We start from the raw sequence: 27589 nt of genomic DNA, 5'->3' as shown, positions 1-27589 counted from the left end.
TATTGTACACCTGGCCAATCACAACTCAAATTTCTAAGACTAGGAGTAACCAATTAGAAAATAAATTAATTATTTTATAATTCTGAAAATACACAGTATTTTCAATATCAACATTAAAATATCCAAGGTAAAAACACAATCATAATGCGATGCAGGGTTAGTGTGTGTATGGAAAATAGCTCTCTGGAGGAAAGCCTTATTCCTCCCTCAGGGCTTTCTTACACAGTATAGATTTTTTTAATTCCTAGTGGAATATTTTTCATACACCATTGCAGACTATTAAGTACCAGATATTATATTATGTGGTTTAAACTTTGCACTACTGCATGAGAAAGACTTCCCTGTAGAGAGAACTATTTTTTTACGGCTAGCATTTTTTAATATGAAAATGAACACTCCTTTAGGGTAAGATCACTGCAACTAGAATTTGGGAGAATTTTATAACTTAACATATTCATCAAAGTGTAGAAATTCTCTCAGGGGACTAGGGTGAGGAGAGAAGGAAATACAACAGGAAGAAGGCTTTTTAATAACTTACACTGTCGACACAGGGCAAAGCAATGGTATTTATAAGGTCTAGCTTCCACTGGGCAAAACTATAAACAGGCAGGGGACTAAAATAGGGTGGTAGCAAATTAAAAAAAATAGTGTTAAACGGCAAAGGGAAAAATGCATTAATGGCAGGCCAGTTAAAGGTACATTTGCTAATGGTGAACTATTAACTACACACCCAGGAGAGATGCAGACTCAGAAATATGAAAAAGGCAATATAAATGCACTTTTCAGACAATTCTGAGAAAATAGATGCCTTGCAGAATTTTAGAGTCAATGTGGAAATCAAATCTAAGCACTGGTGGTCATTTAAAAATCTTTGTCATGGAGAACTTGGGTACTCAGTATTTGGCAAAAGTGGATAGAAAGTTTAAACAAAATTGACTACTCACTTGTAGACTGTGCCTCCGTTGCCATGACCAAGGGTGTCTCGATACCGTATGTCTTGTTCATTCATCTCCACAAGAAAGAAAGAAAAACAAAAAGGGTGTCATGCTGTGGATGGAAATGTCAAGGAAAAGCAACTCTGGGCCATAAACAACATGCAGTCTGGGTCATTTCAAGTTCAGCTGCAAGAACGAGAAGATCAATACAACATTTGCTGTCCAATTTATAAAAGACGATACCAAGGGACAAAGTGATGGAAAGTTTAATGACAATTTGTTTGCCTGGGTCATTTCATTAAAGTTTGATAAAAGGTGTCAAAACGGAATGATATAACATAGCTCAAAAGGGTCAGGTCAGAGATACTGATAAGAAAACAATCTCCAGTACTGCATATAACCAATGCCAAATAGCACTGCAATAACCAAAGTCAAACTTAGGAAGGCAACACTCACACACAGACACACACCCAGTAATCTAATGCATAATCTGCAAGTAAATCGGCCCCTGAAAACTCAAGTGACCTGATAATTAACATTTCACAAACTAAATAATGTTTATAATCTTCCTATAGTAGATACAGTGTTTCTTTGCAAATGATAAGCTATTATATACCAATAACTGGGCAGAAATATGCTGACAGAAAAGTGTGAAATCAATGCACCTTAAAATGCCCACATAATCAAATATTATAATGCACACAGGGAAAACATATAGACGTGTTATTTTCACAAAACAAAGTCATTTTTATAACATATAAAATACAAGATACATTTTCCAAGGTTCTATAAAAACCTATCATAGCTCAAATACTACTCTCATTTGTGTCATGAACAGTAAGGTGACTCAGATTAGTGCTCAGAAAACAATGTTTCACTTTTTAGAAAACTCCCTAAATAATTATGTATCAAATGAGTAGTCAGACTTTAATTGATGCATTCAGTAATTTTCTACACACTGATATAGTTGTTTAAAAATTAACTGCCAACTTTATTCACTAAGTGGATTTAATAAAGGTGTTATTTTCCATATAGCTAAAGCTTGGGAAAAGCCACAGTAAGCCCTGAAAAAAAATCAATTTCCAGGGAATTGCACTGCCTTGCATGCATAGAAAATGGATGGAGTTTTTAATTCAATATCACTTGGAAAAAAAACAGCTTGCTCTCAGACCATTATAGTAAAGCTTTAAATATTTTGCTCTACTCTAAACTTCTACCAATTGAGTAAAGCACGGCTTCATTTATCAAGGGAAATATTTTTCTTCTATATATTTCCAAAGTTGAAGCTTCAGAGAGCTATGATAATTAGGAGTACAGCGCAGGTACAGAAACAGCTTCCTTTCTGAGCTGTTTTGCCAAACCCTAAAAGAATACTGGCAGATTAATGTGTAAAGGCCAATCCAGGCACCAAATTTAACTACAATCAGATTGATGCAATTTATAATCTGTTAATTACTATTTTAGGGTCAATGAAGAAATAACAGACAAGACAGATTGGAAACTATTTTCCTATTGTGGGGGGAAGTCTGTCCTTTACTACTTTTGCAAATATTTTAAAAGATGTGGCGGGTGGTGTCTGTGACTCAAAGGAGTAGGGCGCCGGTCCCATATGCTGGACAGGGCAGGTTCAAACCTAGCCCTGGCCAAAAAAAAAAAAAAGATGTGGCATTGGCTCAGCACCTGTAGCCCTGTGGTTACAGCGCCAGCCACATACACAGAGGGTGGTGGGTTCGAACCTGGTCCAGGCCAGCTAGACAACAATGACAGCTGCAACAAAAAATAGCCAGGCATTGTGGCGGGCGCCTGTAGTCTCAGCTACTTGGAAGGCTGAGGCAAGAGAATCACTTAAGCCCAAGAGTTTGAGGTTGCTGTGAGCTGTGACGCCACAGCAATCTACTGAGGGCGACAGCTTGAGATTCTGTCTCAAAAAAAAAAGATGTGGCATGAAGAAAAGAAAACCTCATTATTCTGGAATGAATAATAAATACTAAAGCAGCATAAGGAAAAGCAGCACAAAAAGTAACCTGCGATGCTATATACTAGCAGAGTCGCTATTTGGTTTACTTTGATCAACGAAGGATATGTATGTAAATAGCAGTACCAAACAGTGCCTACAAACAGCCTACTGGGCTGATTTCTTGAGAACATTTCTCTAGGTGAGTATATCTCTAACAACCTAATCTGTAACATTAATTTACCTACTCAGCTGTGCTCTTACCATGGCTTGCAGTATATTTCTAGGAGAGAGATTATTTCACTCATTCAAGTATAGAAATCCTGAATTAGGGGCCCTGAAATTTAAGGGTAAGCAGGATGTCGCTCTATTTAATAGTATATAGAGTCAAGGCAACACAGTATACGGTCCTATTCTCTCCACCACAGGCAACAGTGTGGGTATGGAACATCTCTGAGTACATTCAATCATTACAATCCTGACAGTACAGTCTTTTTATCACTAATACCCACTAGAGTGAAAAGAGAAGTGAAGTAGTTCTCCAATCTGCATTCCCAGCACTCCAACCTAACAAGGAGCATAGGGAATAGGCTGAGAGCCCAGGAGAGGGTGCAAGGCGAGGAGAAGGGCAGAGGGTTTGTTGCAAGTGTACATGCATGTGCACTAAGCACTATGTAAGCAGATTCAAGGACAGAAAAAAATCTAGACAGATATATAGACTCCTTCAGATAATGCAGAAGATTGCAAAATTTGCATAACGATGGTTTTGAAGAGAACCAGGTCACTCAAAAAGACAGGATCCAGGGCTGGGCACAGTGGCTCATGCTTGTAATCCCAGCAATTTGAGAGGTAAAGGTGGGAGGACTGCTTAAGGCTAGGAGTTTAAGACCAGATACAGCAAGAATCAGTCTCTAATTAATTAATTAATAATTTTAAAAGACAGTAGCCATACACAAATGATTGAAGTGTTGGTTTCTACAATGTTTTAAAGTTATACAGACTTTTGTCTGACCTCTGAACTGATTGATGATTTTTTATTTGAATTTTCTTTTTTTGATATTTATTTGAATTCTATAATTCTTTTTTATTTGAATTTTCTAATTTTTATATAGTATACAAATATTATTCACATAAAAACATTTTAAAAAGGAAAACTAGTAGAGAAAATTACTGTACTCAAGAAATGATTATGAAAAAAGTGAAAATTTCATCTCTCTGATCAAAATGGGTTAATTCAATCAATCTATGAAAAAAATCATTAAAGGAATCACAAATATCCAGTAACATTTTTGCCTTTATTAATTCAACTTTTCCAAATGAAGGTTTAAAGTGAATGAAGTGTAATTAAGTGCTCATTACATAAGAAAATGGGTTTTATAAGCCTTCAGAGTACTGCAATATTATACTTAGGATCAAGTATCATAAAAACCACAGAATTTTATAGCATTTTCGGCCATTTAGCTAAATTCATTTAGGTGACATAACTATTCAGTAACACCTAGTCAAGGTTAGAATTCAGTCTTTCGGTAAACTCCAGCTCAGTATTATAAATCAGCAGAGTGTCTCCGGTGGAAGTTTAGAGGAAGATGCCTCTATTGATGGCCACTGACTCAGAAAAATAAAATATCAACTGAATGGCTCTCACAAGTTAAAAGCAATTTCATTAGCTATGATGTTTGTTTTAAAGAAGAAAAATGTTTTAAAAATCACATAGCCAGGCTCAGCACCTGTGGCTCAAGTGGCTAAGGCGCCAGCCACATACACCTAAGGTGGCAGGTTTGAATCCAGCCTGGGCCCGCGAAACAACAATGATGGTTGCAACGGGAAAAAAAAAAAAAAAAGAAAAAGGGTAAAGTTAAGTTTTTCATTCAGCAATACCAAATAGTCAGGCAGCACCTGTACTCAGTGGATAGGGCACCAGACATATACACTTGGGCTGTTGGGTTCCAATCCGCCCAGGGCTAGCTAAACAACAATGACAACTGCAACAAAAAAAATAGCTGGGCATTGTGGTGGGTGCCTGTAGTTGCAGCTACTTGGGAGGCTGAGGCAAGAGAATCACTTTAGCCCAAGAGTTGGAGGTTACTGTGAGCTGTGATGCCACAGCACTCTACCCAGGGCAACACAGTGAGACTATCTCAAAAAAAAAAAAAGTTTTAAAACATAGTTCAGTTTCCTTGTTTTGACTATTAAATTTTTTTTTTGAGACAGAGTCTCACTATGTCCCCCTGGGTAGAGTGCCGTGGCATTACAACTCACAGTAACCTCAAACTCTTAGGCTTAAGCGATTCTCTTGCCTCAGCCTCCCAAGTAGCTGCAACTACAGGTACCGTATTTTTTGGTTGCAGTTGCTATTGTTCAGCTGACCTGGGCTGGGTTCAAACCCGCCAGCCTTGGTGCATGTGGCTAGCACCCTACCCAATGAGCCACGAGCACCACCCTATTAAAAAAAATTAAAGCAAATAAAAGGCAGAGTAATAGACATGAGAGAGGGAGAAGAAAAAGCCACAAATGGTTACAGTGCCAGCCACATGCACCAAGGCTGGCAGGTTCAAACCCAGCCTGGGCCAGTAAACAACAATGACAACTGCAACAACAACAACAAAATAGTCAGGTGTTGTGGCAGGTGCCTATAGTCCCAGCTACCTGGGAGGCTGAGGCAAGAGAATCACTTAAGCCCAAGAGTTTGAGGTTGCTGTGAGCTGTGACACCACAGCACTCTACTGAGAGTGATATAGTGAGACTCTGTCTCAAAAAAAAAAAAAAAAAGTTACAATTACATGTCAACTGCCAAGATAGCAAATGACCTCGGAGAAATGACTGGCACAGGGCTCTGCTCCTGCTGCAGGAAAGGCAGGGCCCACAAAAGAACAGAGACAAAAACCACCCCTGGGCAACCAGGCAGTGTGTATGCAGTAAGAGGGGGGTGTCAGGCCTTACATGCATACTCTCACTTATGTTTCAGTTTTCATAGGGGGTCCACGACGAACTGTAAGAGTCTGGAGTTTTATAGCTAGTGATAATAGTTTTTAAATCTACAACAGATACCTATTTCTCCCAACCCTTCTTTTCTCTAAACACAAAAGTTGTTCAAAAGCTATTTGAAGTTCTCCAAATAATAGCCAAGGATTCAGCTGGACTAGAATTAGTTCTAGATCTGTAACTTCTCAATACATTTATGAGTACATCTTGACTCATTAGGAATAGGAAAATACTGTCACCTTCTCATACAAAATCTAAAAACCAAAAAGAAAGAAAACAACCTTACATCTCCTTAGAGCAGCAGTTCTCAACCTGAAAATACATCCTGTATATCAGATATTTACAGTACGATTCATAACAGCAGCAAAATTACAGTTATGAAGTAGCAACAAAAATAATTTTATGGTTGGGGTCACCACAACATGATGAACTGTACTAAAGGGTCACGGCATTAGGAAGTTGAGAACCATTGCCTTAGAGGAACTGTGTACTTTTAAAATCCCTTAAATTGATCATTTGGGCTGCTTCTAATCAGTTTCAAATCAAGGGCCAAGGTTAAACAGATGATGCCGTACTAGAACCGAAGTAGGAAAAACAGCCAGAAAATACATCAGTGCAATGGATTTATAGTTCCAATAAAACATGCCAAAGATACCTTATGATTTATTTTTTAACCTGGAAAAAATGAAATACTCCATCATAGAGTGATAACAGAAAAACAGTATCTCCATTCCATAGACTAAATGTTAAACTTTTAAAAAGTGCAAGATTTAGTATTTTAATGAAATTAATGGGAAAATGAAATGGAATTCAATTATAGATCAGTAAAGAAAATATTCTTTTGTTTATTGTCTGTTAAGAAGAATCAGTACCTATTGCTTATAAATCATTAAAATAAAAATGCTCAATTAATCCTTATTTTATATGTAAAGGTCTGACAGAAACTAGTCCTATCACTAAACCTTTGCTTCACAAATCGAAGCAATAATGGTTTCAGAAAGCAGTCACACTCTATGAGCAGACAATTGAAGAGATTTAGTAAATCCCACTTTATAGAGCAGAGACTAATCGGAAAACACAAGCCAGTCAAATGTTTCTTATGAACTGTTGACACCATATCAATGCTGAATCAATTGGTGGCATTTACTCTGAGTGACAGAAAAGAAATAAATATTTATATCACATAACCTATATCAATGAACCCAGGCAGAAAGCTATTTCTAACCTGTCAATATTTGATTATCTTGAAGAATCATGTTCCTTTCTTTTAATGATTAATATGAATTCCTTATTACATCTAAGTGGAGGCTAGTTGAAAGGCAAATCATTATAATGTTTTGATAAACCACTGAAATAAAAAACTATGCTCAAGTGTTAAAGTATCGTTAAATGTGACTTACATCTTCCCTATCAAGTGGTGTCAACGTTCAGACCAGAAATTTACTGTTGCCCACACTGAGCACATGACCTCACTGCAACGCAATCTCACTCACTGTTCAGTTACCCTGTAACACCAAGGAATTAAGGAATTAGGAGGAGGTATTTTGAAAGTTTCCAAAGGTGGGCTTTTTTGTTTTTTTCACTGAAATCAAACATAAGAAAGGCTAATTCTTAAAGAAAATGTCATACTGTTTAATGTGGGGTTATTACATTCCCAAAAGAAAGCAATAAACAATCTTTAGGTATCAAAAATCATTGCCATGACAATCTCCCACCATAGATAACCTAATAACTAAGCCCACTAAAATATTTATGGTACTAGGTTTGTTGTCAAAATATTAGGAACATTCCAAAATGCTTTTCTTTTGCAGTAGCAATAAACTGGTTTTTTCTTTTCATTTCCTTTTTTTTGAGACAAGGTCTCGCTCTGTTGCCTGGGCTAGAGTATAGTAGCATCATCATAGCTCCCTGCAATCTTAAACTCCTGGGCTGATCCTCCTGCTGCAGCCTTACAAGTAGCTGGTACTAATGGCATGTGCCACAACACCTGGTTAATTTTTTATTTTTATTTTTTTATTTTTTGAAGAGACAGAGTCTCACTATGTTACTCAGGCTGGTCTCAAACTCCCAGCCTCAAACAACCCCATCCATATGCACCCTCAAAGTGCTAGGATTACAGGCATGAGCCACTGCACCCAGCCTTGTGTTTCATTTTTGAAAGAGGAACCTATGACAGGTTATTTTCCATTGCCTGAGTTGAACAAATGTAGTTAAAGCTTCTTAATTTATGTCAATTTTGAAATATATTTTCCAGCTGAAGAACACAAGTGCTTTGTACATAAATTACAATTAGTAACTAGAATGCAAGCAGGTTGAAGATACATAAATATCCTGGGCTCAATATTTCTGCATTTAGTCAGATTCTATATATACTGGTTCTGAACACATAGAGGGTACGAGGGTGATACAAATGTGGACCTCAAGGTAAACAAATCTTTCACTGCTTAAAGTTAAAAGTATTAGATAAATACTACATTAAATTTTGAGACTACCAAGATTATACACATAACACCAGATTCTCCTTAACAGTATATAGAATATTTAAGGGCTAGAATTCACTCTGGGTGATGATCAGACATCAGAACCAGATCAACTTAATTTTTTCTAACTGTATTCAAGGAAGTACGTGCTAAACAAGCAAGAAGCAACCAGAAGCACTACCATACATTTTAAGGCATATGCATCTATTAGGCCACAATGTTACAGGTGATATTAAAGGACAGGCATGAGGACCTGGCTTTGTCTTCTTGACATGCTCGACTACAAGTACTTGATTCATGAAATGCCAATGAGGCTTGGAGAGGTCAGCGTGTGAAGGCACTGAATAAGCATCTGAGATAATTAAGATTTCAGCCTTCGAAACATGGACGGGAAGTGAACAGCAGTTAAGAAAATCAATAAGAGTCTTTTATTTGCAGTGACACAGATGTCTCAGTCAATAGAGCCTAATAGGCAGGCTTGATCGCAATGGACAGGCGCCTGCCTCCAAGGCTATCAAAGGGCTTCCACTATAACAAACATTAAAACGCATTTATGTTGCTATTGAAGAATCGAGGACCCTGTAGGTAGCTTAATTTACCAGTGTATGTTTAAAAGCACTATACTATCTCAGAGTGTCCATTTACTTGAATCAAAATTTGTGAGAAATAACTGGCCTGCAGGCCCGTTTGTCCCTCACTGACGGGGTTAGGTCATTCTGCTTTAGATGCCCAGTCGAGTAGGCAAACCAATGTCTCTTGAACGCCAGGAATTTTAAATGCCAAAGGTCTGCTGTCACTCTGTTCTCCTAAAAAGCCAGTGTTAAGTTTCAGGACAAAAGAAGGAGCTAAGGTAATAAAGTAACAGTTTTTCCTTTTCTCCCCAAAGATAATGAAAGAAACCGTCACCCCAGAATGCAGGGCCTTTTCAACAACCCATGGGTTGACATACTTGTTCAGAACTGATTAACTTTTTTTCAACTGAGATGGCAGCAGGGTGTGTGCACGGTACTTCAATCTGCTGGGAGTGAAAGCCATTAGCACAGTTTAAAAAACGTGCTGCAAATTGTTCTGCCAATCAAATTAAGCCATGTTACTCATTTATGACAAGAAAAAATGCACATACTCTTTAACTGCTTAAGTTTTTGAATACAAACACCAGCCAGTAATAAGTTACTATCATGCAAAAATACTAAAATGTAATGATACCTACCTGGCCATTGGCTAATATTTTTTTCAATTCAGCAGAAGATTTCTTTAGACTGAAAAGGAAAAGACAATTTTTAATGGCAAGATCAACACCTTTGAATACCAATCAAAAGTCCAGATGAAAATACACTTCTGCTTTTAAGTATGGCACTGACTACACTCTTTACATCCTTTTCCCTGTATAAAATTTTTTCTAAAAGAAACTGGCCAAATTCCAAAGATACCAATGAAGAGACTAAACTCCATTAGTAATCTAAAGCTATAAAGAGTCCTATAGTCAAAATGAAGCTACAATATTTTATGGACTACATTAGTGACTTTTTTTTGGTCATTAATTCTGCTGCATTAATTCTGAAAGGGTAGCCTTTCAGTGGGAATTTTATATGGACACTCTTATGTGCAAAACACAAAGTATTTAACAATGCACTCAGAGGGCTGGGCAGAGTGCCTCACGCCTGTAATCCTAGCATTCTGGAGGTCCACATGAGCTCAGGAGTTCAAGAGCAGCCTGTGCAAGAGCAAGACCAAGACTCTTGTCTCTAAAAATAGCCAGGCATAGTGATGGGTGCCTGTAGTCCCAGCTACTCAGGAGGTTGAGGCAGGCAGATCACTTGAGCCCAAGAGACTGAGGTTGCTGTAAGTTATAACGCCATGGCACTCAACCCCAGGGAGACAGAGTAAAACTCCATCTCAAAAACAAAAACAAACAAAAAAATACACTCAGAATATTTATAGTAGCAAAAATTATGGAACTTCAAAAGATAAGATACATGGTTTAAGTCCTAACTATAGTTAAGAGCTATAATTCAGCTTACTAGAAAGCAAATGTGTAGTAAGAATAAATCCTCGTACCTACTAGCTATGTGACCTGGGACAAGTTACTTATCCTCTCTGAACCTCAATTTCCTCTTTCTATAAAATGGAAAAATAACAATTATAGGATAAGCAGGAAAATTAAATGCTAGAACACATCTAGCATTGTCCTGTACATAGCAGGTATATTTTTATTAATAAAATAAATAAATTTCAGCTGCCTTCTTTCTTTTCTTATAGGGATAGACTCCGTTTCTAGAGTTATTTAAGGAATATCAAAATATTCTCTTGATAGACATGGCTATATCAACATTTATGTGGATGAGTTTAGTAAAAGTCCTATGAAATATTCTCCACGTGTTGACCTCTCTGTGAAATTTTACAATAAAAGTTTTGTAAATAAAGGTATATTTTAGCTACCATTTCACAACTTCCCTAATGTATGGTGACTCACGGGACACCCTGTAGCAAGGCAGTAAGACAAAGATACAAATGCATCTGAAAGCAAAAGGACTCATGAACTAACGTGAAACAGACACACACACTCCATTTGGTACCTTAAATAGGTTACATCTGAGAAAAGCTTGGACTCTCAAGTTTGACCACACTCACCACTTCAAGTTATTATTCCTCTTCTTTCTAAATACACCTTAAACTTTTGTCATGGTCAAATGTAAACTATGGAGCTTTAGTCCCTATTTTTCTAGATTTTATAAAATATGTCCTCGCTCAAGGGTTCTAGACTTTAATAATATCCCACCCAATCTAAGAATCCAAGCACTAAAATGGAGTTAAGAATTGAGTAGAATAGGACTAAAGTTGATAAATAATTGCCTAAAATCAGTCTAGTTAACAAAATAGTAATAGCAGCTACCATTTATCGAGTGACAACCATGTGCCAGGCACTGTGCTAAATGCCATTACTTATCCTAATTTAATCCTCACAATAACTATACCCTCAAGGTATAGACAAAGCTAAGGTACATACCTTGCTCAAAGTCATTCTGTAACACACATGCTTTCTTTTCTAGGAAACATTTAGATCCTAGTATTCCCATAAGTAACTCCCAATTTGAGAGTTCCAATTACTGTAAAAACACACATAACCAAACTAAGCCAAACAAGGCAATGTTTCTCCACAGATATTCTATTATGTGATAAACTTGAAATAATAACATTTTGATTCATTGCATTTGCAAAACACCTGTCATCCAAGAAACAAAACATGATTCCTTAACACAGTTTCATTAATCTTTCCAATACCAGAGGTAAATAGATGGAAAGTTTAATCATCCTAATTTTACAGAAGGAGAAAGTCAAGTTGTTTAGGAAAGGTCTTGTCTTGACAGTGGGACTTGAATTCAGTAATTATGGCCTAGGAAAACCATGTGGATTAGTTCAGTTTAATAAACATTCATTCACCAAAAACAAAAAAAAAAAAAACAACTAATGCTTTGAGAGTAACAAAGTACCGATTTCATTCACTATGCCGATATCTGGCTATCAATTTGGTCTAGTAAAAACATACTGTGTGCCCTGCCAATTTCTTTGTGACTGAGTTTACTCAGTATTTCATTCATCATTGTCAGAGTGACTTGAGTTATCCAAAAATCACTTTTAAAAAACATTTTATAATTTAAATGTGAGGCAATTGTAACTTGGGAATGATATTTGAAGAGGGACACTGAGATATCCAAAGAAGAATAAAAGGATGAGGAGACTAGAATTAATGTCGTTATCAGTAAAGATGAATGAGTCGAGAGAATTTGATCCAGAGACAAGATTTAAAGGGTGTACAAGCATGTTCATTCATTCATTCATTTGTGACTGCCTATCACATATATGCTCAGCATTGTGCTAGGAACTAGGACTTTAATAATGAATGTGCTACTGTCACTGCCTCTGAAGAGTGCAGAGTCTAACACAATATGCTCACTGCTACAATAAAAGGAAGTGTGGGAGGATACAGAAATTCATAGAAAGGACACCTGATATAGACTGGGGAGGTGAGGAGCAATCAGGAACAATTTTCAGCAGAAGATAATTTGGTCCTCCAGGATGATCAAGGTTAGCCAGTTGAAGGTGAAGGTGGGGATGCGACGAGGAGGAACAGAAAAAAGGGAGCAGTGCATGTGCAGGCCCACAGGTGAGGGGAAAGTGATCCACTCAGGGCACCATCAGCAATTCTGGAATGTCAGGTGGGAAGGGGAAAGCGGCAAGCCAGCAAGCTGGAGTGGGCAGAGCACCCACATGTGAAAGCCCACTGCTCACCTGCTGTGGAGGCTGCACTTCATCCTTAATGGGTGAAGAGCAGTAAGAAGTTTTCGAGTAGGGAATGATGGCTCAGAACCGTGCATTAGCAAGATCACTCCAGCTGCAGCACGGAGGAGGGACTGAAATGGGGCAAGACTGGAGGGAAGAAGCTATCATGAGGGTGTGGCAGCGATGTGGGCAGCCTGACCTGCACAGCAAAACGTGCTGGAAAGCAAACAGCCTCAGAGCTACTCATTTGGTAGAACCTACAGCTGCAGGGATGTGGGGCTGAGGAAGGCCCAGGAGCAGTGACAGAGGCCTGGTAGGTGATCCGGAGTTAATGGGTGGATGTGTAAGAACTCACTAGGGCAGGAAAGATAGGAGAAACAGTAAGTTCAGAAGGACGATGACTGTACCTGGAAGAGGAAACGGCGCATTCTGAGGACTAAACTAAATTTTCACCAATAGGTGCTAAGGGTAACAAATCCCAGCTCACAATGAAGAGCTTTCTAAGATGTAGCTAAAGGAAAACAAAAGGGCTTCCTTGGAAGCATTCCTCCCACAGAGAAGCTCAAGAACAGTCTGGATGACTATTTGTCAAGGACCCTGGAATCAAGCACCAAAGGAGGGCAGGATTAGCTCAGTGTTTCTCCTACTCATTCTCCACACCACAAGCAGAGGATCTTTTAAAAACACAGAGAACTAGCATGGCACTCTCCTATAGAGAACCCTCGGTTCACCAGTGCACCGAGGGGAAAATGCAAAGCTACAGGGCCTCTCTGGCCTCACACAATCTGAGCCCAGCCTACCTCCTTATCTCCTATCACTCCTACTGTTCATCTTCCCACAGCCCTGCCCCACACAGGACCCCTGTCTGGGCTCCAACCAAATTAGCGGATTAACACCTTGAGCTCCTCTTCCACCTTGGGGGGCCTTCACCAACACGCCTCTATCTGTCTGGAGTGTCCTTCTCTGCACGTGACATGAGTAGGTCCTTCTAGTCTTCAGGTCTAGATGGAAACATTGCTCTCCCTAGAGAGCTGTCCTTAGGACCCACTCTAAATCTAAATCTATTCCTGTGCAGTGTTCACTCTTCTCACATCCTGCTTGTTCCCTTCATGACACTAACTATAAAGCATAATTATTTGTATACTCTTTTTATCTGTACACCTATCAGACGATGAGCTTCACAGGACACGGATCACACTACTTCTGTTGTGCAGGACAGTACCTAACGGACAGGAGGCTCTCAATAAACACCTGTTGATTAGTTATCAACCTGGGGCATAGAACATGGCCAACCTAGGGTGGCAGGTATCACGTGCAGGGCTTTTTCAAATTACATTCCTCTCATTACAGGAACCATTCCTGGAGCAACTATCATTACTATTTAGGAAGATGTCACATTCCTACGGGAAGTTGCCACAGACAAAAAAGGCTGAGCACCACAGGACCATCAGATGGTCTCTGAACTTCTGTCCAACCTAAGAACTTTGTAACACTCTGTGAATATATAATTTTTGTGTAAAAAAACTAATTCATGGGCGGTGCCTTGTGGCTCAAAGGAGTAAGGCACTGGCCCCATATGCTGGAGGTGGCGGGTTCAAACCCAGCCTCGGCCAAAAACTGCAAAAAAAAAACCCAACTAATTCACTCATGTTGTTAAAAACCAAATCTGGGAGAATTACCTCCTCTCTCTTGTCATCTTTTCAACTCAATTCTACTTTTAATACCATCATAAAATTTAGCCTAAAACACCAAGGAAAGTCCTTGTTCTTCCTCTGGGGTCACAGTCAGTCTGTATGGATCACACTTGTTCTGGAAATAGTGGTAATAATGAAATGCCCAACCTTCTTCAAAGTAAGTGTAGCGAGTGCTCCTCAGCCTGAGTGCCTCCATTCTACTGGGCCATGGCTCACATTGCAACATACATGGAGAGAAACATGGCAAAGTACCTCCCAGCAAGGCCACGCCCTTTGTTGAGAACATCTACCCCTCATGACCACAAGGAAGATGATCCACTGGTGAATAACTAGACTAACTTTATTTTAAGACAGAATAAAGTATTTAAAAAGGAAACATACTTTAAGAGATGTGTGTTCAGCTCGGCGCCTATAGCTCAACCAGCTAAGGCGCCAGCCACGTACACCTAAGGTGGTGGGTTCGAATCCCCAGCCCAGACCCGCCAAACAACAATGACGCCTGCAACCAAAAGATAGCCAGGCGTTGTGGCGGGCGCCTGTGGTCCCAGCTACTTGGGAGGCGGAGGCAGGAGACTCGCTTGAGCCCAGGAGTTGGAGGTTGCTGTGAACTGTAATGCCACGGCACTCTACCCAGGGGGACAGCTTGAGGTTCTGTCTCAAAAAAAAAAAAGAGATGTTCATAGCAGGGAAGTTGGCGGGTAATAACACTGACATCATAATAAAGCAATCGGGAAAGTGACTTTGGGGAAGAGCCATGAAGGAGACTTGTAAAGACAGTAAAGCCCCTGGGCCAAAAACCAATACTGTGGGTTAATAGGGCAGGCAGAGATACTGAACTACACCTCAGCCAATAAAGGGTATCACTTTATAAATACTAGCTAAAGCACTAAACCCAGAAATATATTGGCTGAAGCCCCAAATCCAGAAAAACCTCAACATAGAATGGAAGGTTTTCTAGCTCTGTGTTGGCTTTTCAGTTACCAGTGTGCATCGCACACATGGAACAATCTTATTCATAGTGTCACCTTCAAGGACAGTCTGATGTTTACTGGCTGAATAACTGAACATATAACCAAAATGTCCTAGAACTCTACCAGCTTAAGCAGATAGCTCCATCCACCCCAGCAATATGAGCATAAATTAATGAAACTTATCTTTCCTGTATAATAGCTCCAATACCCTGCACACCAAAGATACACTGGTCAATTTCAATTTCCCCACTTCACTTATGCTCTGTATCATTCTGGTGAAGATGCCAGTGGATGATGGCACTGTCAAAAGATGCAAAAAATAAAGCATTTTGCAATTGACAAAACAGACCATCAAAGGCAGGAAATAGTAAAACTCGAGGCATGAATTTTCTGTATAATCTGGAGATTGATGGAGAACCATTCCATAGATCAAAATTAATACTTCAACAACTCACAGGGAAAGGGGGCAAGATGGCTGAATAGAGGCAGCTTTCGCCAGAAGCTTCTGTTCAGGAAAAAAACTGGACTAAAGTGAACTTGGGAATGCTGAAATTGGGGGGGTTGAACGTAAGGATATTTTAACAACTCTAATTTCATCCTTCTATGCAAAGTCCTTTACTCTTTGATCAATATATAACTAGAGTTATCCGATCTAATTTCTTTTTAGCCACATACACTTTTTTTTTTTTTTGAGACAGAGCCTCAAGCTGTCCCGCTGGGTACAGTGCCGAGGCATCACAGCTCATAGTAATCTCCAACTCCTGGGCTCAAGAGAGTCTCCTGCCTCAGCCTCCCAAGTAGCTACGACCACAGGTGCCCGCCACAATGCCTGGCTATTTTTTGGTTGTAGCCGTCATTGTTGTTTGGCGGGCCCGGGCTGGATTCGAACCTACCACCTTAGGTGTATGTGGCTGGTGCCTTAGCCACTTGAGCCACAGGCGCCAAGCCCACATACACTTTTGATCCTATAAAAAAGAAATGTCATCAGACAAGCCTCTTCCTCACCATCCCACCTGCAACTCCACAGATTACTATGCCAGGCCCACACTTCACTTGCTTGTTCTCACCTATTGCTTGGAAGTGAATCTGAGACTGCTGGGCTGCTGTGTTGAGAGGGTCCGGCCCGGGTATTCACCTACAAGTAAAGAAAGAATCCTGATCAGTCTTGTGTTCTGAGGACACAGTTCTAATTAACCTATAATTTGCCACAAATTTCTCATTTCACCATGGAGGTTAATTAGCTTGTTGCTAGACAGACTGAAGACAGTTGAAGTCTATTCAGTATATAGGTTACAGAACCATACAACTTGTATATTACATAGTACCCTTTTCCTGTTATTGTTCAAATACTTAAATAGCAATGAAGAAGGGAAAGATAAACAAGGAAAAAATTAATTTCACTGTCTAGAATATATACAAAACAATATTGTCAATAAAAGTACATTAAGAATATAACCAAGGGGAAAAAATAATTTAAAAAAATAAATATTAAAAAAAGAATACAACCAAGGATTAGTAGTGAACCACAGATTATAATATCCTCCCAGCTCTACAACCAAGCAGAACATTCTTTTTTTGTTTGTTTTTCAAAGTAAAAACCATGTTAATCTTTATCTTAAACAACAATCAGCATAACCCATGACCCATAATAAGTAATAACCAGCATAATCCATGACCCCAAACAACATCCCAGTTCAAAAGTTGATCTCCTAAATCAATCCCCCTGAACTACTCAAGACAGTATCTTTGTGGTAGATGCTAAATTCAAGCAGAATATTCTATGTAGAATGTTTCTTATTCACTAAAAAATAAGGTCCAAATAATCAACTGTAAAATATTTGAGCCTAGTATAAAAGCCAGCATTTCTTTCAGATATGAAGCCCCCAGCAGAAATCCAGAATGCAAAATACAAAGAACAATAAAAAGACATTAATGAGATAGATGTTTCTAGCATAACTATGTCAAAAAGAAGAAGGGAATAGGCCAGGTACAATATGTTATGTGCTTAATCATGAATTGAAGTCTATTCTCTCACTCAAGTAAATCACTGCAGAAAGCAGTATTCATGATCATCCTGAAGAAACTGACCAAGAAAACAATCCCAAATAATTCTTAAAAGTACAGCATCAAAACCCCCATATCCAAATACATACACATATTGAGCAAATATCTCAGATGAATCCCCCCCACCTTCCATTAAAAAAAAAAAGGATCGCTTGTCAAAGCTAGACAAAGTGCAGTTTTATTTGACATTTCAATAAGTGGAACACAGCATTACAAATCCATCTAACTTTACTGAAACAATTATTGAAATTCGTACCTTCAGGCCATGTATGTTCCGTTCCCCAGGAGGCTTGCAGGCTGAAACAGTAATTGACTAAATTGTAGAACACATCAGGGCCATTTACAAATTTGCTCAAAATGAATCGTTTAAAAAGAAATGAGGGTGACACCAAAATTAGCAGAGAGAAATGATTGAAAAGTGGCTCCCAAGACCCAAAGTGGGAATTATGAACCAAGGTTTTAACTTGCAGGACTGAGCATTTATAAATGCAAAGAGCTTTCTGACACCACCTCATATAAATTCTAATTTCTGCTTAAAACATATAAAAATCAAGTTAACTGAGCTAAAATGATTACATTCCTTCCATAATTCAAATTTCTGCAATCTGTCCTTACTCTGTTACCCTGTGTATCTGCTATCACTCAAACTACATTGAAAATAGCTAGGGTTTTCTGAGGGGGCAATGGGATGGGTCAAGGATCTTTTAATGCCAAAAAAATAGCTATCATTCTAAGATAAAATATTGAAGTTTGAATACTAGTTTGCAAGTCACAAGCAATCAAATTTATTAAGATACAGATAAACTAATTTTATTACATCTTACAAACCTTGACATCTGCTAATATTTAGTTCTAATGATAAAGCAGTGCCAAGAAAAATACCAATTTCCTGACACCATCCTGAGTTATAGGTTAGTACTTTTCAAATTTAGCAAATGCTTCTTCATCAAATGTTAAAAATACAAAAGCCTCCCTAGTTCCATTTGAAAACTATAGAGCCCTACACATTGTATGCTAAGGAACTGTCAATTTTGATTGATTGTTTGGGGAAGAATGAATTTGATTTTTGTTCCTTTCTCAAACGTACATGTATTGTTCCTCTGTTTCTGACAAGAAACAGAGCTGTTTAATAATAAGATGATGTGGATAATAATTACAAAGTACATCAGTTGCTTTCATTTTGTCTATTTCAAATATATTCAAAATTATTTTTCTAGAAAATGTAAATAAACCTTAATAAAGGATTTTTAATTGTCTTTTAAAAAACATATTAAAATTAAGACACCGGGCCAGGCCTGCTAGTGCACGCCTATAATCTTAGCACTCTGAGAAGACGAGGCTTTTTGAATAAAATAACAGTCAACAGTACACTTGATGCCTGGTCCTAGAGAGACCATCAACACTTCCTACACTTTTAAAACATTTCCACCTGAAGTAACCAGTGTACTCACAAACGTCATTTGAAGAAAGTGGCTAACCAAGGAATCAGAAATAGACAGAAACTCTTATCTCTAACCTTAACATCTGCCTTACACCTCAACTGGCTTCTCAAATCTTTATAATTGGAAATCTAAATAGTACTAAAAAAAACTAATAACTTCATACTTCCTAAAGTTATGTAGTCAGAAGTTACCATAAAGCTAGTAAATTTTCCTATTTATTATTTTAAATATCTTTTAACAAGAGAGAGGGCTTAGCCATAGCTGGGAGTTATTATCCAAGGTAACTTTGCTACTCAGAATGAGGAAAACATATGTTATTAGGACTAAATCCTTTTCTCTCATCCTTCCTACTTGTTCATTCTAAAGATTCTTCTTAACATGGGGCTTAACCAAGAAATCCAAGGCCTAAGGGTCTCTAACTAGGTTGGCCCAGTTAATACACCAAACATGTCCCCAGTTGTATAAATTTGTATAATCTCATTTATCTTCATATGACACCTACATTCATGTAGATAGATAGCAAAAAGCCAAAGACTACAAAAAACTAGAAACAGTTGTACCACAGCATACAAAAAACCACAAAGATAGGAAGAGTGAGTCTTTCATATTCTGAAATTTTAAAATTTGGCTTGGAAAGACAGTATTTAGTAATTAATTGCCACCTGGTAGGTTTTGTGTTAGGACTATGTGTGACACTACCATCTCATAATATTTTCTTCCTTTAAGTATCCTCTCCCCATAATAAATTTCTTCTCCCTATCTCTAAACCAAGCCCTCTAAAACACCCCATGCATGTTTTACTAACATTTTAATTTACATGCCCTTCTACTTTAAGCAAACTATAAGTGAAATGAAATTCTTACACAAAGGAATATGTCAAGTTACTTAACCTCCCTGAACCTCAATATTCTCATCTAAGAAATGGAAGAGAATAGCCTAATGGCCAGAACCGCTGGGAGGATACAAAATGATGACATGTAAAGCAGTATTAGTGCCTGAACAGAGCAGATGCATACAAATGGTTGTTATTAGTCTGGGCATGGTGGCTCACACCTGTAATCCTAGCACTCTGAGAGGCCAAGGCAGGTGGATTGCCTGAGCTCATGCGTTCAAGACCAGCCTGAGCCAGAACATAATCCTATCTCTAAAAAAAAAAGCCAGGTGTTGTGGCGGGCACCTGTAGTCCCAGATACTCAGGAGGCTGAGGCAAGAGGATCACTTCAGCCCAAGAGTTGGAGGTTGCTGTGAGCTATGACACCACAGCACTCTATGAATGGGGACAAACTAAAACTCTGTCTCAAAAAAAAAAAAAAAAAAAAGATTTGAGAAGCCGGTTGAAGTGTAAGGCAGATGTTAAGGTTAGAGATAATAGTTTCTGTCTGTTTCTGATTCCTTGGTTGTTAACATCACAGAGTGGGCACAATGGTATGACCAGTCAGTATGCCATGGCCCCTCACAAAATGAAAGAAAAACAGAACTGGAAAAGATTTCAGATGAAGAGAAGTAAACATTTTATTGAAAGGGAAAATGAAGACCCACAACAGTGGGACTAGAATTCCCCAGGATATTGCACTAGGGTTTGCTACAATAAAACTATAATACTCTCAAGTAGAGAAGAAATTAATAGAAATTTTCAGCTTATAAAAAACTATTCCTTGTAGAAAAACAATTTTGAAACATGCCCAAATTCTCCAGTCATTGCAAACAGCAAAAATAAAATCTGCATCCTTGTTACTGGCCTAATACATGGGAATGATAACATTTCTTTTTCTTTTTTCCTTCTTTTTTCCCCCTCTTGTTTATATTTAGTCTTTAAGTACAATAGAATTGGAAAGATCATAATTCCTGTTTTGGATATTATTGGTCCTACGTTACCCCCATTCTATTTATTTAGCATTTAATAAGTCATTAATAATGTAATAAGCACTCCTAATTCTGCTGCCCACACTTATGCTGGAGGAGCAATATTGTTCTTGAACCCAGATCTTACAGAACTGGCCAAACCAGTGGCCTTTGGAGACTTTTATCAGTGCAAGTAGAAGCCTACTGGTTAATTGAGCCATTCAAACTTCAGAGTTATAGGTAATGAAAGTCTAGAATGTTTAATTGGAAACTCGATACCATGATTATTTGTACAGTATCAGTTAACGAAGGTAAGTTTAACTTTTAATTATTTCAATTAAGTTATTTCTAGAAGGGTTACTTAGAGAATTTCCTTATCTCTTCCATTAGTTAGAAAACATGGATTCCAAGTGGGGCAATGTATAACCGGTGAAAGACTTAATGGTTTATATAATTAACTGTTCTTTTTCACCATTATTCAAATTTTAAGGGAACAGGGAAAAAGAAAATTATCTAACCAGGTGATTCATCAAGACTCACTCTCATCAGCTCATATTTTTGAAGACTTAACAATAAAATTTCCATTTATGAGAATTTCTATTATTTAGAAAATACTTCCTCACATAACCAAGCACAGAACATTCTACCAAAATGTCTTTCCTAAAACCCCTCAGAAAATCTTAGCTTCTATACTATCTGAAAACTTTCTCCTCCATGGCTACCATTAGGAGCCACAAATTATAAATATCCAAAATTAAAGTCATTCATTTGCCTTGGTTTAGAAACCATGTGGACCCCCCAAAGAGTTCTTTAAGCTAATGTAAGTATATACTTCAAAAACAAAAAACAATCTAGTTAGTTTAATTTACTCTAGTAAATTAGATATTGTATCTGCCATAACTATAATATAGCTTGCAATCCCCACGATAATGAATACTTCTTTTGTTTTTTCAAATTAAGAGCTAAACATCATGTTATGTGCATTTAAACCTTTGGAAAACATAACTGTTGATGAAACAGTTTACTGAAATAATCATTGTTGATTAGAATTTGCTCAACATTACCTCTTGGAAATATCTGCAGTGGCTCTATTAACTGTCCATTTACTTGCTGCTCCATTACTGTGGAATAATACTGCAAAGAGATTACAGAAAGAGATTACTCAGTAATGTATGAATACTGGAACAGACACTTATGGGTTGTTTAATTCATAGTACTTTTGTAAATTGCTGGTATACACATATCAGCCTGGAGAATACTTTCCCCCTACTTGCACATCAAAATGACTATAGTGAATATTCAGCTACGAAAGTCTAGTATAGTGTTACCCTTCACACTGCCAATTATCTTTAAGAGTAAAAAGTGTTGATTAAGAATTTATATTCATTTTTAAGAGATATTTTTAAATGATAAGTATTTAAAATAACAGATAAAACATTTTAATAGAAATGTCTCAAATTGACCTCTTGTTCTTTTTCCCTGGATCTTGCAAAGCAAGTAAAGAAGCTTCACATCTGGCTTGGACCTACATGCCAGTTAATCGAGTATTATTCATATTTATATATAAAATGCACGAATAATAGAAATCTAAACCAGAGAGACTGAAACCAGCAATCAAGATATGACTCATCCAAAGATGACAGGAGTAATATGATTAAAAGTACAGTTTAAATTTCACTATAAAATTCACAAAAAATAAAGTTCTAAATGAAAAAGCTTTCACAGTCCTTCATAAACACAAATTACTCAGTAGGTTACACTGTGGTCTGATTCTCATGTTCCTTAATATAACTGGTTCCTTAATATACTAGCTGGTAAGTATATGCCCACCTAACTTGGAGATGGTTTTTACGCTCTTCTTACAATGTTTGACACAACAAACTGATGTTCTTGGTGGAAAAATACTGACAATGAAAAGTGCTAATTTTATGTTTTCAGGGGCTACCAAAGAGCAGAACTCCCTTTCACCCTTACTGTTTCTAGATTAAAAACACGTGTGCATTATTTTACCACCACATTTTTCAGGAAATTCCTCCTTGATTATTAAGATTTGCTGACATTATAAAAAAGTTTCTTTTTAGAAGATAACTATATATCTTCCCATTGCATTTATGTATGTTAAAATTATTATAAGACCAAGGCTTTTTTCCCTTAGAAATAAAGGAGAGCTATGAAATTCTACATCATCTTGGAAATCACAAGATAACAAGTAAGTCTTAAGGTTCTTTGCCCTAATAACAAATAAAGTGAAAGTGGATTTTTTTAATAGCTAAGTGTATACCCTGCTCTCCAAAAGCTTTCAAACTGTAAAGGAAAGTGATTTTCCCCTTTTCTGAACCTAAAACCACATATACATACAGCATAAACATATGCAACACAATCTCTGGAATACATAGTAAGGCAAACGTCTTTCAGGAAATTCTGTTCCTTAAAACCACAGAAATACAGCACTCGCCATTACTCAAACAGTGATGACAGGTAAATGAAATATCAATCATGTAGGCTGTCAACCTTTTGGGACAGCAATAACTGTTAACAAGTAGTCTGGAAAAATTGTCCGAAAATGACTTGTCCTCAGCACACAAGTATTTGAGGTTTCCATGGAAAATTAAGACGCCAGTGGCTATTTGGAACATTGCTCAGGTATTCTTTTTAATGGGAAATTTGCCGGTTATTGATCCACAGCATGTACCCCCTTGCTTCTGGAAGGCTGCAAGCAACTTTCCAATCAGTGGCTGTCAAAAAAATTACTGCCTTTTTGAACTGATACAAGACAACAGCAGTGGTGGTGTTCTCCTATAGTTAATGCTTTTCTTTAATTAACTGCTACATACAATAGGTTAGTAATTTCAGTTACTACTTCACCACAGTCCTAGAAATCAAGGCAAGTAAAATATCCTTATGCTTTATCTAACAAATTAATTATAGAGTTGTCTAAAACTGGTGCTTGGGGTCAAGTTTGAAAACAAATAACCTCAAATGTAAAGGGTCAGAACAGGTGCAATGCATTTTTTTCCCTACTATAAAACCTTGCATGCATGAAATTGACCTGTTTTCCAGTTTTATTTATTTACCTCCCAAAATAAATAAATAAAAACAGTTTCCCTTTCATTTTAGTTCTGTGCCAAATCGATGGGCAAACTGTATGTACAAGGTTTGACAATTAAGTTCACAAATTCATCCTAGAAAAAGTCACTACAGAATATCATTGCGATCACCTTCAAGATACTTCTCCTTGGCCATTTGTTGACCAAAGTAATATTCACCAATGAGGTATGTTGTACTTTTTCTAGAATGAGTTCATGAACTTAACTGTCAGACCTCGTACTTTATAATCATTGTGAGAATTTAAAAGCAATTTATAAACATCTCTTTATACTAAGATTAACACAGTCACTGTAATGATATTAAATATGCCATTTACTAGTCTCTAAAGCAATTAATTAGGTTTTGTTCTTTATTTTTGACATATCTTTCAAATCCAAGTATATTTATTTTCTCTTGCTGAAATATTGAGTTTAATCTGTGTTTCTATTAATGGGAAATCTGTGTTCCACATAGCAAAGTATTTCACCAGCACGGACATACTGTAAAGAGTGATAAACTCAACAGTGTGGGCCACATTACACAAGTGATCCCTAACGAACAGGCCCAGGAGGGCCAGGTGGCCACCACCACGGCACCAAGCGTAGAAGCTAAAGTTGCTGCCTATGCAGCATTCCCCATGGGACAAAGATAAGACTCAGGGCCATGCACAGCACCTCCTGGCACAACGTGGCCCTAAAGGCTACCAGGCCTGTGCTGTGCTATAAGACTAGCAAGGCACTTCGAGGAGTCAGAGTGCTAGACCTCAGCATCCCTCACTAGCCATCTCCTAGCACCTGACCTCAGTGAGGAAATGGTCACTGGGCCTCACTTTATTCATTTATAAAATGAAGATGGAATCCACCAGAGGACAGCTATGAAACTCACAAGAGAAAACAAAGAAGACAGCAATTAATAAACTGCAAACCAATTAGATTTTGATCTTCTATGTGCCTTTTTTAATATAGTCTTCTTTAAAAGGGGTTATCTCCAATTTCCTTCTAAATAGTTATAGAATTAGTGATGATAAATACTTCTACTAGATAAAAACAAGTAAAACACAAAGAAACAAAAATCCTACCCCTATTACACCAAGACACTTACAGAGAAGTAACAAAGTGACCATCATAACATTAATGAAATCATTACTTGAAGTTATCCAAATATAACTTCTTTATTCTAACCTCTATAATACCAACCTAGCTTTTATTACCCCTAAAATAAAACTCTGCACACAGTTAGTGTCCCATAAATATTTATTGATTGAAATGGGGTTGAATTTTGATTCTGCCACTCGTTAACTTATACAGCCTTCAATCATGTAACCATTGTGAATATTAGTTTCCTTCAAATGCCAGTAAAAATGCCTGCTCTTCCATAGGGTTACTGTGAGGCTCAAAGATTAAACTACAGCCCTAGAATTAGTGAATGCACTTAGTAAACTGTAATGCATTATTAGTTGAGAAATTAAAAAGTGAACCTAATATTGAAACAATATTAAGCACTGCACTTTTTGTCTTAGAAGTGTTCTAGTATTTAGAATTGCAAAAATAATCAAGTCTGTGTAAAGAGTACAAAATATTGTGCTCAAACTGAATACATCAGCAGCAGTTACAGAATGTGTTCTCTGCTGCTATCCCATGCATAATCTGTTACATGCAGTAATTGCAGCAATAATCAATAAGCCGAGTAAAAGATTAATCAGTTTTGCAATTGCTAATGGAATTTCCAGTACCAGACTCAGATTAGTTTCAGAGTCCCTCTGAGATGTTCTTCAAAATCCTTAAACAATTTTAATAAGTATGTGACAAAATTTAGCATAGTTATCCAAAAATCTAATTAATGTGAAACAGAGGGCAGGATTCAACAAGGGGATAACAAGTACAATTTTTGGCTTTGTTTTGTTTGCAAGTTTATCAGTTTTCCTGTTTGTTATGAACCTAATTCTAATTCTAACAGCACAATTCAATCAATAATTAAACGTTTTTTTCTTCATGGAAATCTGCCATTATTAAAACATCACAGTTTAATTTTACAAAGCACAAGTTCTCTATTAAGAAAGCAAGAAAAGGGGACGGCGCCTGTGGCTCAAGGAGTAGGGTGCCAACCCCATATGCTAGAAGTGCTGGGTTCAAACCCAGCCCCGGCCAAAAAAAAAAAAAAAAAGAAAGAGAGAGAGAGAAAAGAGACAGAAAAAGAGATAAACAGCCATGACTCAGTGGGTACCTATGTATGCTCCTTTCATTCTAGTTCATGCATAAAATGTATGCTTACTGTTTAAGACCTAAAAGGTAGGTTATCTCACGCATCTCACATTTAACTAGGCTAGACCCAGTGATTCACACCTGCAATCCTAGCACCCTGGGAGGCCTAGGAATGTAGATTGCTTGAGCTCAGGAGTTAGAGACCAGCCTAAGCAAGAGGGAGAGCCATCTCTTAAGAAAGAAAGGAAGAAAGAGGAAGGAAGGAAGGAAAAAGTAGCTGGACACTGTGGCAGGTGCCTATAGTCCCAACTACTGGGATGTCTAAGGCAAGAGGATACTTAAACCCAGGAGTTTGAGGTTGCTATGAACTATAATACCAAGGTACTCTAGCCTGGGCAACACAGTGAAACTGTCTCAAAAAAAATTTTTTTAACTAAATTGTCTGGGTTACTGGATAGACTACTGAGCTGGTGGAAAGGCCTCACACCCTGTATGGGTCAGGCCATGTCTCCTGATCATTCAGAAACCGGGGAAGCAGGACAAAGACATCTGTGCTTGACGGGTGACCTGCGGCTCCCTCTTTGGCAACCCTTCTGGTTTTCCTATCTCTCCAACCACCCCACTCTGCTTTCAGTAAGCAGTTCCTTGCCCAACCTCCTTTAAGTATTGGAGCTCCCCATGGTTTTTCATTAACCTTCTCTTCTCGTTTTATACTCTCCTTAAGTTACTTTGGCCACTTCAAAGGTTTCAATTACAGGAGTCACTGAACTAATTAGGAGCTGATGAATCACAAATCTTTATTTCCACTCCAGATTTCTCTCCTAAGCTTCAGAATATATCCAATTCGTTGTCCAGAGCCTCCTCCAATTCAACAGGTCCAAAACTGAATTCTCTACTTTGCGCCTACCCTCCCTCACACCCCAGACCATCTTCATACCCAAGTCTTCTGCCACCTGGGTTTACTGTCTCATTAAATGCTATCCCTATGACCCAGTTTCCCAAACCAGAAATCTGGAAATAATCCCTCTTTCCTTCCTCCCCACTTCCCAAATCTGTAACTTCTCACCAGCCCTATGACAACCACTGTCTTTCATATGAACAGCCACCTAAACGTCTTCTGTGCCTCAGAAATTTTCTCCCCCAGGCCAACCTCCAGAGACATAAGATGTGATAATGTCACTGCTCTGCTCCCTCCAACTAAGGGCCTCCATAACCTATCCCACCTTCCTCTCACCCTCATGTGAGACCCTCCCTCCTCTACTGTACTGTCCATAAAGACCACATCAGAGGCAGCTCCTCCTGAATTCACTGCTTTCTTTCATCTCTGAGCCTGTTTTTGTTGGGGGGGGGGGGTGTTGGTAATTGTTAGGGGTACATGTGATGTTTTTGATGCAGGCATACAATGTGAACTAATCAAATCAGGGTAATTGGAGTGTCCATCAACTCCAACATTTAACAATTCTTTGTGTTAGGAACATACCAGTTCCTCTCTTTTAATTATCTTAAAGTATACCCTAACTTACTGTTGTTTATAGTCACTCGGTTGTACTATCAAATACTGCTCATTCTTTCTAATTATCTAACCGTATTTTACATCCATTACCCATCTCCATTTTATCCTTCCCCACCACCTCACTACCAATCCTAGCCTCTGCT

General features: G+C 37.9%; 1 protein-coding gene across 4 annotated transcripts in view; it reads right to left on the bottom strand.

The window, feature by feature from the left end:
* MAP2K5 (mitogen-activated protein kinase kinase 5) overlaps positions 1-27589 on the bottom strand; it is a 281458-nt gene that overhangs the window by 219952 nt on the left and 33917 nt on the right. For all 4 annotated transcript variants that reach the window (XM_003784455.3, XM_023509981.1, XM_023509980.1 and 1 more), the window contains exons 4-8: positions 21710-21779; positions 17618-17658; positions 16365-16432; positions 9562-9610; positions 945-1009 (exon numbers count right to left, since the gene is read on the bottom strand). In XM_003784455.3, the coding sequence (XP_003784503.1) occupies positions 945-1009; positions 9562-9610; positions 16365-16432; positions 17618-17658; positions 21710-21779 (293 nt within the window). The remainder of the gene's footprint in view (positions 1-944; positions 1010-9561; positions 9611-16364; positions 16433-17617; positions 17659-21709; positions 21780-27589) is intronic.

The sequence above is a fragment of the Otolemur garnettii genome, unplaced genomic scaffold (assembly GCF_000181295.1).
Source record: "Otolemur garnettii isolate 467f Iridium unplaced genomic scaffold, OtoGar3 scaffold00011, whole genome shotgun sequence".
Taxonomy (NCBI): domain Eukaryota; kingdom Metazoa; phylum Chordata; class Mammalia; order Primates; family Galagidae; genus Otolemur; species Otolemur garnettii.
The sequence above is the reverse complement of the archived record's forward strand: the minus strand, read 5'-3'. Positions and strand labels throughout refer to the sequence as shown.